This window comes from Channa argus, chromosome 18 (assembly GCF_033026475.1).
Source record: "Channa argus isolate prfri chromosome 18, Channa argus male v1.0, whole genome shotgun sequence".
Lineage (NCBI taxonomy): Eukaryota > Metazoa > Chordata > Actinopteri > Anabantiformes > Channidae > Channa > Channa argus.
Window position 1 is genome coordinate 1,803,268 of NC_090214.1, and position 15,962 is coordinate 1,819,229.

Sequence of the window (15,962 nt, forward strand, 5' to 3'; positions counted from 1 at the left end):
AGGGAAGAAAAAAATAGGAGAGGAGAAGAAGTAACAAGGGGGGAGAGGAGGTTTAAGGAGATGATGCAAAGAATCAAATGAGTGAAAGACAGGAAGGAACAAGGAGGACATTAAAGGAAGAGAGGAAGGAAGAGAGGAAGGAAGACGAGAAGAGTAAATGACTAAGGACAGAAGGAAACAAGGTAGAAGATATGAAGATGGAAATAGGTACAGAGAGGAAGAAAGAAATAGGTGAGAGGAGAAAAAGAGGAGGAAAGGTGAAGAAAAGAGAGGAGAGGAGAACAGGAGATAAAAGAGGAGGAGAAGGGAAAAGGAGAATGGAGAGGGTGATAAAAGGAGAGAGAGCAGAATGAAGGGTTGTCAAGTCAGCATTCAGAGAAACGCAGTCATCCATAAATGATGATTTAAATCATTGATCTGAGCTGCGGCTCGTCTGTCACAGCGTCAGCCACTTCAGCCCGTTAGTCGCACATTAAAGCAGCCGCACAACAGGGTGTGTGTGTCTGTGTGTGTGTGTGTGTGTGTGTGTTTATTTCAGATGGAAAATAACACAACTTCTTGGTAAATGAACTCAAGGCCCAGCTGTGTTCAAACTATCTGCTGAGAAGGAAACAGTATAAAGATGCTGGAGCCTGAACACACACACACACACACACACACACACACACACACACACACACACAGACACACACACAGGGAGAGGAGTTGTCCAGTCAGCGGTAGAATCAGGTTCGCCAATACCACTGTGGCCACAGAAAACTAAACCTGCTAAATAAAGCATGAGGGTTGATTGGTCAGGGAGGCGCTGATCAGGTGATCATCATCATCACCGGATCACATGACCTGATTGACAGCGCTCCATGTTCGGTTCACAAGCAGCCAAAGTCGCAGCATCTCCACAAAGCTGCTGCTGCTAATTTTAATTTGTTTGTTAAATGAAAAAGTGAGTGGTTTGAAATCTGAGCTGCGGGTTGCCGTGGCGACAGAGCGGGGTCAAGGGGATTCTTCTTCTTTTATTCAGCACACATCACATTGTTATGTTGTGACAAAACCGTCCTCTCGGGTTAAAAGTGCAGCTTAATGGTTTTCAACTTGTTTAACATCTACATGTCTGCAAACAATTAAAAGGAGCAACAGCAGGTCTCTTACTACTACAAAATATTCCCTGTTCATCATCACATCCTCGCCCACTTCCAAGTTAGCTCACTGTGTGACATGTCTCACGTCCCCGTGCAGATGAAAGGAGGATCCTCGGAGAGAATCAAGGATCCTGACAGATAAAAAGGAATATTATTAGAGTGAAGAGCCATAACTAATGTTCCCCTGTGGGCATTAATGATGAATTAGCTTTAAACTACAGTAACGTCTGGTGGGAAGTGACTGAGTCACAAATGGAAGGAACCGATCTGCTGCAGGTGATGCTTCCTTCAGACTCAGGTTGGCAAAGCTTTGTGTGATATCTCTGACTCTCACCTACAGAGGGGTCAACTGAGCCGCACCTTCCTACCTGAACTCCCTCGTTCAGATCTACGATCCCTCCCACCCTCTGGTGGTCCCTACTTCACCATGGAAACAAACTCTGCACACTCAGGAGCCTCGACGCCAACATTCATAGAGCCGCTGAAGATGGAACCCCTTTATCTAAATTTTGGGCCGGGTACAGAAAAAGCACTAAGAAACTTTAATATTTTCCTGCAACAACTGGCATTTGGTTTTTCATAACCGTTCACACTTGGTAAAGACGATTAGCTAAAACCTGCTCTTTGGGTCTAGACTGATTCAGAGTGTGGATGGACCACTGAACAGCTCTGCTGGTTAAAGCCCTATAGGGCCCGAGAGGCAGAGGAGTCCATGGGCCAGGGTCTCTCAAAAGGCTGAGTTAAAGAGATTCACAACAAGCTGCCCCAACCATTAAAAACAGACACAAACTGAATTTAAACAGACACAAAAATCCCTTAAAAAGCTCACAAATGGCCACAAACAACTAAACCAACAAAAAGGTTGTGGACCCATCTGTGCCCATTATCTCATCATCCGTCCACGCCTCAGAGTTCATTTGAGACCAGACAGGGACAGCATCCATTAAGGGTCTCGGCACAGTTGTTTCGGTCCATTCCTGAGGTCGACTGCCATGTTTAGACCTGCACAGACTAACCAGCTTGGAACCACATCAACCGGACTAAACAGAGAGATATTGCAGCCGACTGTGCTACAGCAGCATCATCGCAGGTGCTATTGTGAAGAAGACCCGGGTTTGTGCTTCACCTGTCGAGCTCAACAGATTGAAAACAGTTCAATGGAAAGAGTCGAATTAAATTAAGTCGCTAATCAAATGCACCCAAGACGTTGGCATCATCTACGCTGCTGCATGTTTCTGCATGTTTTCAGTACTGTGGTAACATGGCTAATATTCCCAACACCGTCCATTAAACGTACCCAGGTTGGAGGAGGCTCTGCCCTGTGCTGCTCTGTCCTGCAGCTCCTGAGCGATTTCTAACTGGTGCTGGTGGTGCTGTCGCGCTCTGTCCAGGTCCTGAGGAAGAATGGATATTCGTGATTATTCACATGCACGTGCAGCATTCAGACGGGATCAGAACACACGACACGTGCGGGATTCGGCTGTAATACACACACCTGCATGCACCGGGCTGCGTGGCCCAGACCTGCGTAGGCTCTCATCTCGATGGCTCTGTCACCCAGCTCTTGGGCCAGCTCTAGCACTCTTGTGTGGTAGGATACGGCCTTGTCAAAGTCCCGCTGAGAGTGGTAGGCACTGCCCAGGTTGCTGTACGCCCGCGCCTCCTCACGTTGGTTCTCCAAAGTCTGCCAAAAAGTTCCCCCATATAATTAAGGACTGTTTGGTGGAATTTTACATTTTACATCTCTGCCACAGAGATGTTCAGATATCACTAATGGAAATCATCAAACTGTCAAACAGTGCAAAGAAGGGTTGAAAACTATTTAGCAGGAAATGCATCTCAAGTAATTTTAGGAAAACAAAATGTGCTTCTACTCCAAGTGACTCTACCAAACAACATTTTCTGTTCAGGCAGAGGGAGATGGAGCCCACACATATCAAACAGATGGTATTTTTTATGCTACAAGCTGCAACATTTCCATCGGAAGTAAAATTACTGTATCCACTTTCGGCACTCGCACGATTTTACTCGAGGGAACCTTCATTTTTGGTTGAAATCTAACTGTCAACAGATGATCAGCTCGTATGTGCAGCAGAAAGCGAGAGAGAGAGAGAGAAACGATGTTGGCTGAAGTGTTATTGCACTGCTGCATTTCATCCAAAAAACAAGTACAAAGAATGAAGTGTCCACTGCTTATTGTCTTTCTTATGGCTGTCGCAAGATCTGAAATGACATGTGCTGAACCACAACAATGAGAAAGAGCTGCTGCTGAAAAACACACACAAAAAACTGCAAAGTCTAAAAATACAAATGACATTTCTCCCCATAATAGTACAGAAGTGAATCACTGGCTAAGCGTCATGCTTTACATTTTGAATTTCTCAGTTTTTCAGTTGAAACAGTCAGAAATGTTATTGGAATGATCATCTTTTGCATTAGGTTGCCACCAGACTTTTCATTACTGCGAGTCTTAGCAAGCTCATCAAACGTCCTACAATACCTTTGCAATGTCCAGGTGATGCTCGTGGCACTGGACAGCGTTGGTGAAGTCGCCCAGCGCCGTGTACACGGCGCCCATGTTGCCCAGCTGCCGGGCCTCAGAGAGCTGGCACTGGGTTTGTCTCGCCAGCAGCACACACTGCTTGTGGCTCGCCAGCGCGTTGGGGTAGTCGCCGATAGCAGTGTACACATGGCCCAGACTGCTGAGAGCAGCGGACGCAGCCTGAAATACCACACAGACGCATGCAAACACAGGTACAGTCATGTCAAGAGGTTAAAAACATAGACGGTTTTGCTCATAAACGTTCAACCAATCAATCATACCAACAAACTGAAAGCAGGAAGTACAGAAAAAACTTTCCTCAGTGGAAACGTTTTCAGATCCTTGATTCAGTACTTTGCATATAAAGTACACACAGGTAGATTCTTGGTTAACAAGCAACTATTCTGAGATTAGAATAAATAATTTGGGTTTCAAATAGTTGATCTAATAGAAGAAGCCTTTCTTTTAGCATTTTCTGGCTTTTATTAACACTTGTTTCCTTATTATCTGTTGGACTTCGCTGACCAATTAAGATGCACTTTCAGTCTTAGTGTGCATCAGTGATAAACGGGAGATGAGTCAATACAGTGGTGCTCTTGTGTTCATTTGTCTGCTTAATTTGTTGCCCAGACCTCAACAATATTTCCCACGACTCCACTGATCAATACCAATAACCTTAAGATTAGTTAACAAACGAGCAGGTTTGCGATTACCAAGACCGCAGCGACTATTTCTCATTCCTCCCTCCGTCTAATGAGAGAGACAGAGGACAGTGTGTACATGATGTGTAGCTGTGTGTGCGCGCATGTGTGTGTGTGTGAGTTCAAGGCCATGTTTTCATGCATATGTGCACAGGTGAAGACGCAATCACAGCTGGAAGAAAAGCTGAGACGTTCATGGGGATTTGCATGGTGCATTGTCTGCAGAGGCTCAGCAATTAGCAGCAAAGCAATAAAAGTGTCTTTTGTGCTAAAACTGATTAATAATAGAACCACGAGACCCTGACTCAGAGCAGGATGTGAAGGATTCATTTCACTTCTGTAGCCTCCGAGTTGTGTGTTACATTCGTTCTGTTCGGACTCAAACAGCAGTGTCACTCATTTCGGAGAACGAATAAAGCAGAACTTCTGTGGTGATTTTTGAGCAGTCGACTGGGCTCATTGTTGAAAACCTCAGGAACATGTAGGTGGTCTTCATTAGTCTGACGCGAGCACTCGTTTACAGCTTTGAAGTTTTACGGAAACACTGAGCTGCTGCGTTGTAAAATAACACCTCCGACCGTTGTTTCTTTCACAGGAGACAAGAGTGAGACACAGATTAACAAAGGGGCTGTAATAACCCCTAAACCTGAGCCTTACAGACTCTCACTGCAACGATGCACCGAGACAATAATGAAGTCAGAGGAACGAACGGCAGTCACACCCTGACTCACATGCACTGAACTCAAAGATTCAAATATGACTTTGACCTTTCAAATACAAACACCAGGGACAGACAGAAAAAAGCGAGCGAAAAGCAGAGACTCCAATGAAATGTTTGCAAGAACAGGAGACAGGAGGAGGAGCTGTGAGTTATTAAAGACGGTTATCAGCATGTTTGTATTACAATAAATGGAAAAATATATGTCAACAAATCCTGTCCTGCAACGATTAAATGTGCAAATATGTAACAACCTTTTTCCTGCGGCCAAACTTCCATGTGTGAGAACACGCTTTTCCATTTACGTGAGTAACAAACCTACAGCAGCATCTGCCAAAATACGACAATTGAACCATAACATGTTTAGTATAAGCCAAGCTTGTAACACCTTGTAAAAAGCAGAATTAGAATGGAAACATTTTTTACTGTTGAATATTTAATCGTGTTTTGAGAATGTTTTCAATAATCAGTTCGAGAAATGATGAATGACTTGGGATAAAGATCCCCGGCCTCCACCCTCAGCCTACTTTAAGGCCCCAAACATCAGCTTTAAAATCTGTGTTTGTGCCCATCAGGGACAGAATTAAAGGCGTCCTGAGAAACCTGAGAAACCTCACAGCCTCCTTCCTCTCTGCCTGTGTCGGCACCATTGCTGCATCTTACAGCAGGGGAAAAGCTACAAGGCCTTAACAGGACTGTGTGCAGGACCGTTACCTTGTTCATGAAACAACCGAAACCCGACAATTTGTGGGAAATAGAAAAACAGGCTCCACATACAAGTTTCCCAACTGACTGATCCTCCTCTCCTGTCTTCATATGTTTTAGAAAATGTGCTCACAGTTTCAAAAGTCGTTGTTATGCAAAACACAGTACATCACTCTGTACTACAGGATTATATGAAAGCTTGAGTCATTGATGCTTCAGCTGCATTTTAAGCTGCTCCAGGTGGAGCTAGACTTAACTATTTTATAGTCTAGTGGTTCAGGTGAGTTCATATCTTGAGTTAAATGAAATTGTTTTCCCAAGTTTATTTCAGTGAACAAAGTTACTTTTACATTTTCACCATAAAACATTAAGTTCAGTAAACTTGCATTTTGAAAGACAAGTTGAACAAACATAACCGTAAATATATTCTGTGGTGGCTGGATTATGTTCTGAGGAAACATATTTTTATTCAAATATAAATGGGGGGAGGATAGAGGAGGGGAAATGCTTGAAATTGAAAGTTAATAAGTAAAATTGAATTATAATAATAACTTTCAATACTAGCAAATATAATTTACAACCATATATCTAAACAACTCTCAATCTGTCGGTTTGCCTGTCAGTCAGACATGTTGACTGTAACCTGGGACTGTTCCTGTGAGTTGAAAATGGCTTTTTAAGACATTTGCTAAAAGGGGAACCTGGGCAGAAGCTGACGCGGTTTCGGTCACAGGGGTCTTCATCATATACAAGGCTGCAAACTAAATGTATTTCTTCTGAAACGGCATTTTTCCCTATTAGCTAAAACTGAAATGACTAAATAATCTTTGTATGAATCGGCGGGAGAACACTTTGGGTCCGTGAGTGAGGACAGGTCCTCGAGCTGAAGCGCAGACAGAGAATAACAGAAATCAGCGGCGTAATGAGCACTAAAAACTGTCACCGACAACAGTCCGACTGACCTTTGGTGGAATTTACCACCTGTAATTAACATCAGCGCACTCTGCTCTTTTCATTTCTGTGCATTTGTGCTTGTGTGTTGGGGAAAGAAGACAGCAACACGTCCACCGAAATCCCAATTCCCAGCAAAGTGATGAGTGTAAACACAAAAAAAATCCAGCTGACACATCTCAGCGACGCAGATCCAGGCAGGAAAGAGAGATTTAATAAATGACGAGGAGGCCTCTGTGTGTACAGTCAAGCGGCCAGACAAGTGCTGGATTTCCCTCAAGGACACAATGTTTCTGCACGAGAAAACACACAAAAAAATCCAATCATGTTGTGTCTGGGACTGTGTGAGTATTATTAATGTCTGGCTTTGTATGTGAAGAGGGACAAACTCCCGTCATTCTGCACAGGGATTAAAGTACTAGAATGACCAGCCTGTCATTTCACTGTATTTGTGTTTATCGCTGCAGGAAATCTCATTAGTGTGTGTGTGTGTGTGTGGGCATGAAGAGAAAAACAAGTGTGTTAGGAAGGTAAAAGATGGAGCATGAGAACAGACTCAGATTACTGGTGGCAACTGCTTCGTTTTTAAGCCGCTGAGCTCGACGAACAAGTTGAACAAGTCCTTCCATATTGAAAAAAATATGGAAGGACTGAGTTCTCCTGCTGTGTCAGGGGAAGATGACAGAGCTGTGCTAAGTTGTTGGTGTGACTGGTGTGATCAGAGGTGACAAAGGACAAAAGGACGGAGGCAGAACATGGGTGTCCGAGGTGACGAGGGGAGACACGTGGACAGTATTCACAGAACTCAGGTACTGTAACATCCCGGGGTGGTAAACAGGCCGGACTGAAGCAGATAAAAAGATGCTGCACAGAGTGAAGACAGCAGCTGAAAAATCATCACTGAAGGACATCAGCACCTCAACAGAGCCAAAAACAAGACTTAAGTCTCCATCCCTCTGCAAGGTGCAACAGATCAGCCAAAACTCCTCCACCTCCAGAGCTAAAGACACGTTCTTTGTGCCCTTAACTCCAGTAAGCAGCGATAATGAGACACTGCTGCTCCTCTGCTCGTGGTTTACTTTCTGTTCTGTTCTGTTGTGAATGTCTGTTTTTAGGCACCAAATGAAGTTGCGCGGCTCATTTCGTTGTTGCAGTGGTTACGATGACAATCAAGGAATTCAATTTCTCCTTGGTGATGTTCTGCCAGACTTTTGCTGCAGCAGTCTTCACTTCCTGCCTCGCTCATTCTGTGTCGGGACGTCTTTCGTCTAAGGGGCTTTGGGGTATTTCGTCTTCACCAGGTGATATTCAGCTCAACTAGATTGTTAAACAATACTTTTTTTTTTGCACAAATCACTAAAACAACACATGTGTCAATCAGAGCCTTTCACATGTGTGACAGACGTGAATTTTGCTACTAACCAGGGTTTAAGTGTAGCAACAGAGTAGTTTTAATCTCAACTGCTTCTTTAAATCAACTTTTTTTGACGCGCTCTCTACGCAAACTGAGCTGCAGAATCTCCTCTTTTATTTTTCTAGACAAACATTTCCTGGTTTGTTGCTCAAAATGTCTTTGTGTTGAGGAAAAAAAAAAAAAAAAACGCTACTCTATCTCCTGACATTTCCCAGAGAAAACAATTAATCAAGAAATCAATTGGCAGAACAATCAATAATGGAATTGATTGTTAGTTGCAGCTCAGCATCGGTTGCTTTCATTAAAGTTTAATTTGCTGATTGCATCTTGGATCAGTGAATCGTTTAGTAAATGACATATAATAAAATGGCCCATGATGATACTTTTAAGTGGCTTGTTTTGTGTAAAGCCCAAATGAATTCAGTTTACTGTGATATAATGCAGATAAAAACACAGAGATCACTGACTGTAAATGATGAACTGATCATCAAAATCGTTGGCTGTTAGTTTTCTTTCAACTCACTCATTTGTTCCGCACTAATTTGCAGAACTAGACTGAATCATTTTGTAGGTTAAATATCTGCTCTGTGCTGTGTGGAAATACTCAAACAACTTCAGCACAGTGCAGCAAACACACTGTCCATCACCAGGTCTGAGACGCTTGAGGCTTTAATGCACCGGAACCGACTGACAGCAACACCATAGAAACCACTCGGCCTTTTTTTTCCCCCCCATCATGACCTTCTGTGAGCTTCAAGAGTCAAAATTAACACCATCAACCTTGGTCAAACACAGAGACGCTGCACATGAACAAAAATATTCCTGTTTCACTGCTCCAGCGCTCATTCGTCTTACTGACAGGTGCTCAGTGGGCCTTGATAGACCCACAACACAATTACATTCTACTAAACCACCGTGTGTGTGTGTTAGTACGGAGCCACTGGAGTGTGAAGGTCCAGTGTTCACGAATATTACAGTGGTCATTGCACAGATGTAATAAAATTATACATGAGAACGACTGTAATGAATTAATGGCTGGAAGATGCAACCAGCAGCTCACCTGTTTAGACATGTTGGAAACTGTAAGAACTACTGTACCGTGCTGTATCCAGTGTCATCCAGAGATACTGGGACTGATTTTATATTCACTGATAAGCTGTGAACATATGACGAATCTGAGTTGGTTAAAATTGTCATCACATTTTGTGAATTGAACAAAACGAGTTAGTTTTAAGCATCAGAAAAACTACAGAACCAAAGAAATAAATAGAAATAAACGATGCTTTTGGTCATATATAGGTCACAACAGATTTCTTCTAAGAAAAATACTAATAAACACTTTTGAACACTGTTATATAAATATAAAATAGAAATATACATATACAAAGAATAAGTATTGTGGAAAAGTCCTATCACCACCTCCTGAGTTAAAGGGTGTGTAGCAAATGCAGGAGTGGATCTAAAATGTTTTTTCATTTTGAGTGGAAAAGGATTAAAACGTTTTAAACTAATATTAAAAAACCATTTAGAAATAATACATTGTATATTAGCAGGCTAATAGTGTGTTTATAGTCATAAACCATAAACAGTTGGGGGACCTGCACCTGCAAACAGCATCTGAAAAATGTCTGTAGGAACATAACACATGACTGATCCAGGCCTGATGCAGCTCATCAGAGCAGCAATTACAGATATTCAAGTCAAACTAAAACTGTGGCAGCGCACATGAAGCATTACAGATTAACACACACACACACACACACACACACACACACACACACACACACACACACATACAGGAGCAGTTAAACAAAGGTAAACACACATCAGCTGATAACCAGCTGAGACATAAAGGGGCCAAAGTCTAATGTGGAACAGCGATCTAATTAACTGTGGTTTTCACGACTATCCAAAGTGTTTCAGAAGGAAGTCGATGACTTTAGCTGAGGCCCAGAGGCAACGCAAAACCGATTTGGACAAAAATAGTGAGAGAGCCAGATGATCCGATCAAGTGGACGACCAGGAGCAGATCTGACGTCGGTTCTCTGTGTTGGTCTTCAGCTGCATGGTACAGCTTGGGTACGTGACCAAGGAAGGTTCCTATACACGTAACATCAACACTTGTATTTGACATCATCCTCACATCTGGAAACACCAGAACGTGCCACAGTGTGAATCATCTGCATGTCTTTCAGAGAATTTGTTAGTTTTAAGTCAAACTTTATGGATTTATTGAGTAGTTGCAGTGTCACATCTGCAGGGCAATTTGTGTTGTCCACCAGTGAACCAGCGTTAAAACAATGCATTAAAACACACACACACACACACGCACACACACACACACGTACTTCTCGGTCCTTGAGCTTCATGGCCAACACGAGCTGGTTTCTGTGGTTGGCCAGTGCCTCTCTGTAACTGCCTTTGGAGAAGAGGGCAGAGCCGAGGTTCCCGTGAGCACGACACTCACCCGACTGGTCACCTGTGAAACAAACAAAGAGCATGTGACATTCACCTCAACTGTTCCACTTCTTCCCAGTTCACCCTGCTGCTCTCTCCTCCTCCCTACCTAAAGTCTTGGTCACCTCCAGGTCCTGCTGCATGTAGGCCACGCTCTTCTCCGCATTGGCCAAAGACCAGTAGGCGGAGCTCAGCGCCGAGTAGACGGAGCCGCGCAGCTTCAGCGAGCAGGTGCCGATCTTCAGCCCCGCCTCCAGCACCACGACGGAGGCTCCGTGGAAACCGTGGGTCAGCAGCTCCTGACCGATGACAGACACCACGACGAACGGGCTCTTGTCCAGCTTCATCTTCTGCAGCTGCTGGTACGTGGGCTCAAGAGAGTCTGTCAAGGTGGAAGCACACACCAAGATCCAGATGAGGTAAACAAAGGAATGAGAGTGAATGTCAGCATCTGTAATTCAAAGATTGTGGTAACGTTGTTTTGATGACTTATGCTGTGTATCTACTTCTAGTACATTTGGTGATCTACTATGTTAAGACCAACTCGTGCTTTCACGTCCTCAACAGTATGTGTGACATTCATTTCATCCATGAGGGTAAGTCCACATGCCTTTGTGCCTCCATTACTCAGAATAATAAAGCAAGGCTCCAGGTACAAGAGTGTATTTGCTTTGCTAACTCTGTGTGAAGAAATATTGTTAGTGGCACAAACAATTTCATCGTCGCACCAACTTTAGATTGGTCATGAAATAATATGCTAATGAGGGAGAATCATCATATTTTCTGCTAAGATTGATGCAAAGTTACTGTAGGAGGTGACAGTTAAATGCAGATCGGTGTAAAAAGCTCGGCAGGTGTGAGGGAGGAGACTCAGTGGAGGGAAGGGAGACAGCTTAAAGACTTCACCAGTGTTACATTAATGCTTTTAAAATTCACTCTGACTTCTCTATATAAAAACATTTCTCGGAATCGAGCTTAAAAAAAAAAAACTCCTCCCGATGACATCACCGGGAGGAGTTTTTCACCGTTAGGAATTCAGAGGATGTCATCTGGGGGAGCTCTGGAAAAGCAGGTTGACCATGATTACTGAATAGTGTGAGCAACAAGATAACAGAATTTGAACTAAGCTTCAGGTGATGTCACCTGGAGGTGTTTTTGACCTAGAAGTAGAGAGAAATGTTAATGTAGGGAACTTTGATGTCATTCATTTACATGTACAACCTTTAAGAAGAGAGCAGTTACTACACATCGAGTCACACTGGAGAGCATTATAGGAAGAGCTGGTTCTAATGTTTTGGCCACTCTATTTAAAATGAATGTGGGGCCAGAGAGGTGGCTTAAAAAATAACTTGACTTCAATAATAAACACAGGCCTTTGTGACAGTTTCAACCTAAACCTGAGAAACTAAAACCTTATAAAAGTAAAGTTCATGGCAGAGCTGCTGTATTGGATTGTACAGGTGGTCGTAATATAATGATTGATGTAAATATAGATTATATAATATGGGGTATACGTTACATCATATACGCCATATTATATTTATCACCCTTTTCCTTTTTTTTATTCTACTTCTAAATAAAAATTTTACATTTTAAATGTAAATGTTAATGTAAATGTTGTAATGTAATGTTAAATGTAGAATTTAAAATTTTACATTTAACATTTTTAAATAAAAACCTCTGGTGTGTCCTGCAGTGTCCCTCTCAGATACACATTGAAAAACTAGAGATACTGTGGCCGATTCACTGTACAGGTGTAAAAAAAAAAAAACAGCTCTTCTCTTCACTCATGTTTCGTGACTCAGTCCACCACAGTAGAAATCAGGCCTGATGAATTTCGATGAATCTCCTTGGGTTTTTCGTCCTGAATCATTCTCCAGGTCCAGCAGCACAGAACACTTTTTGAGTAACTGTTCATTTGACTAAGTGCAACTGATTTAATTTGCATCCGTCATCTTCACTAAATTAAAAAACTGCGATGACGTAAAACGTTCCACTTCCTGCGCTGAGCAAACACCTCCTTGTCGGAGCTGGAAGGATTGTTTCTCAGCTGCTAGGATCCCGTGAATAGGACATCAGCGAACATGAGAAAGACAGATACTCCGGGGTCCAACACGTCGCCCTTCCTTCTGCTGACTCCAGCACTGAAGCTCCCTGCTAACACTCGGACTTTGAAGCTCAGGAGAGATGGAGTTTGAGAGGCTGCAGCCCCCGGATTGGCCGAGCCACCTCCCACAGAGTGTCAGATGTTACACGGCAGCAGCTGATCCCAACAACACAACGTGACAACAAAGCCTGGTTTCTCTTCTCGCCGTTTGTCAGAGAACAAAAACAAACGCCTATTTGGTCAGTTCCCACCAGCCTGGATCTGGATCTGCATGTTCCACCTCAAAGAGAAATATCGTGTGAATACTAAACCAGACCTGCTCTCCAGTGGATAGATGCAGAGACTTTTGCTACAGCTTGCCAAGTAGAAGCCCTGCTCTCATTCTGATACTGCTGAAGGGCAAAAACAGAACCCTGTGCCAGTTGTAGCCTGCAGAGCATTTGTGATTGTATGCACCCTTCCTTCATCTTCTTATGCTGCACATAAAAGTGCAGCGTGAACCGCAGGTCGCACAGATCAATGACACGCACACACACACACACACACACACACACACACACACACACACAGACACAGACACACACCGTGTATCTACCGTGTAAATATTTCATTATGGACTCCACATGCAAAGAAACTTGAGAGCAAAACTAGCAGAGGCCCTTTACAGCTCGCAGCACATTACAGAGAACATGTCTGTTAGTGAAGCAGATCAGAAATTCTCCCCAAACTCATCAGGCTTCCCCTCCTGATGTTAGGACCCCACTCTTTCTAATACATCTCCTTCCTCTGATGATGCACTTAAAGCCACTGATTAATGAGCAGCTAACGTTTCACATAAACCTTACAGTGACCTGTTGTTTTTTTAATACTGCAAATGTTGGGCAGAAATCCAGAAATGTCCAAAACGGACAAAGGTGTGACATGACGCCACTTCTACAGGATCTGGGGAATCGAGCTGTTGGTCTGTGGTGCTGGTTTTAATCAAAGAGCTGAAACTCACTACCATAAACTAAATCATCACAACAATTAATAAAGTTCATGTAAACTGTTGTTCCTACAGTTTATATTATTATTATTATACTGTTATATTATACATATTATAATATATATTGCATATTTTTTTGTAGCAATCTAATACGAAACGTATGTGAAGAGTTGTGGTGGACGTCTCACATTTCACTGACTCACACAACAGCACCAACAGCAGTGCAGAGATATTTGCACTTTGATGTTTTTTGAGCGAGGCTCACTCTTCTAACCAATCAGCATCTTTGCCAAAAGCTCGTTTTTCTTTAGCGTAACTGGACATTAACATTAGGTAAATAAGCGGAAATGTCTCTCAGATGGGTTTAATCTTGTTCCTCGACTGAAATGGGACAAGAGCTGTTTTTGTTTGAACAAAAACTGATCACATGTTATGTAAAATCTATTTATGTAAAATCTTAATTAGAAAATTAACACAAATGTTGAGCAATACAAAGTGCAAGTACTTCAATAGTTTCTTTCCACGGATGCTGATGATGACCGGAGTCTGGTCTCTCTGTGGCTTTAACTTTGCTTATTTTCCACATCTCATTTTTCTTTACGTTTCCCCTTTTTTTACATCAAGTCTGCATCAGTTTGTATGTGAGGTCTGAGTCCTCTGAGGCGTCTTTTTGCATTTCTCAGATCGCAGTCCCAGAGGAGGCTTACTGAATAAAACAATAGAAGCAAAAGTGATAACTTGACACTTTCCCCAGTGCAAACATCTCCCTCTGCTCTCCTACAACTCTCAGACGCAAAGTTGCGGTTCGCTTGTTGTGTGGCTTATTTCTCTGACTGGCTCTGCCTGTGCGAAGCGTCCTCGTGTTGCTGTGCGGCATGCGGACAAACGGGCAGAGAAACACAGTGGACACCCAGCAGGAGGGACAGGCCTACCTCTGAGGGGCGACTTCATGGCAGCCTCCACCATGCCAACGAGCAGCTGGAGACTCTTGGGGTCTTGGGCGAGGCCGGAGGCGAATGCTGCCAGGGCGTCTGCATGACGACCCAGGTACTGCAGGGCAACCCCCTGACGAAAGTAGGCCTGCAGGAAGGAAAGCAAGGGAGAAGCAGTGGAACAGTTTCAGTGTTTTCACATTTTGATCAATTCTCCTTTAAGGTTTGCTGCTACATCACACTACTACTATGTATTTCTATTCCACGTGGAACTGAAAGCTACCAACTCTTAGCAGATGATAAAACGTGATGGAATAGGATTCAGATTCGGTTTGGATTTAATGTAAAGTGCTTCACATCAGCTCCACTTTCCAGCAGGTGGTGAAAAAGTGAAAAGCTGCAGCTCTCTGGCAGCATAAACGGAATCACTAGCATCTAGCATGAAAGCCTTCGTTTCTGTTCCTTAAGATTCTCGGAATGTTTAATGACATAAACGATGGATGAGGAAATGAGCCTTTTACATTGACAAACAGATTTCTCCGCTACTTCAGGACACTATTCTCAATCTGACCTGTTGTGACCTGTTACACCAGCTGCTTCTGTTTTTAGCATCACACCGCTTTTCCAGACTTTCATCGCCGCCTCCCAACTTTTATGTAAGTGCACAATGAGCAAACATTAGTGACATTTTTTTGGGTTCTGGTTTGTCAACGTCATCATCCCGGTCGCAGTTGTCCCAGAGGTGGTGTTCACTGGTCCTTGAAGACGTCTCACACACACTGTGCACACTTCATTAGGAGCCCTGGAGCATTTCACAGCAGCATTAGAGACAATGAATCATGACATCAAATTCATGAGGACACACAAACAGTGCTCTCTCCTTCTCTTGCTGACTGTAACCTAATTGTCCCGTCCGTCTCTCTCGTCCCCTTTCATTCGTCGCCCATTTCTCTCTCATTAATCATGCCGCCCTCCCTCCACCCATTCAAGCATAATCTGTCACGGCAGTAAATGAATGAAGACAAAGAGGACACGAATTGGATTACGTGGCAGCTCCTGTCCTGCCTGACACTTTCTGCACCCGCGACGGCTTTGTCCCGTCCTCGTCTTCAGACAGCTTCATTGAAATGAATGGGTCCAGGGGGGACACGTCTAACCTAATGCACTAAGCTTTTAGATTTCAGAGTGTTGGTGTTGGTGCAGAATGGGGCCACGGTGTCATTTCACTGCCGATTAACACAAACTGGGATAAATGGTTTGGTAGTTACAGCTGCAGCAATGTCCCCCAAAAAGGCAGAAATCAGTCAAAGC

General features: G+C 43.3%; 1 protein-coding gene across 4 annotated transcripts in view; it reads right to left on the bottom strand.

The window, feature by feature from the left end:
- The window catches only part of ttc28 (tetratricopeptide repeat domain 28), a 94,144-nt gene that overhangs the window by 23,675 nt on the left and 54,507 nt on the right, over positions 1-15,962 (bottom strand). For 3 of the 4 annotated variants that reach the window (XM_067483701.1, XM_067483700.1, XM_067483702.1), the window contains 6 exons: positions 14,652-14,799; positions 10,737-11,009; positions 10,519-10,649; positions 3,640-3,861; positions 2,635-2,823; positions 2,437-2,533 (listed from right to left, as the gene is read on the bottom strand). In XM_067483701.1, coding sequence (XP_067339802.1) covers positions 2,437-2,533; positions 2,635-2,823; positions 3,640-3,861; positions 10,519-10,649; positions 10,737-11,009; positions 14,652-14,799 — 1,060 coding nt within the window. The remainder of the gene's footprint in view (positions 1-2,436; positions 2,534-2,634; positions 2,824-3,639; positions 3,862-10,518; positions 10,650-10,736; positions 11,010-14,651; positions 14,800-15,962) is intronic. The other variant, XM_067483703.1, reaches the window with a different exon arrangement.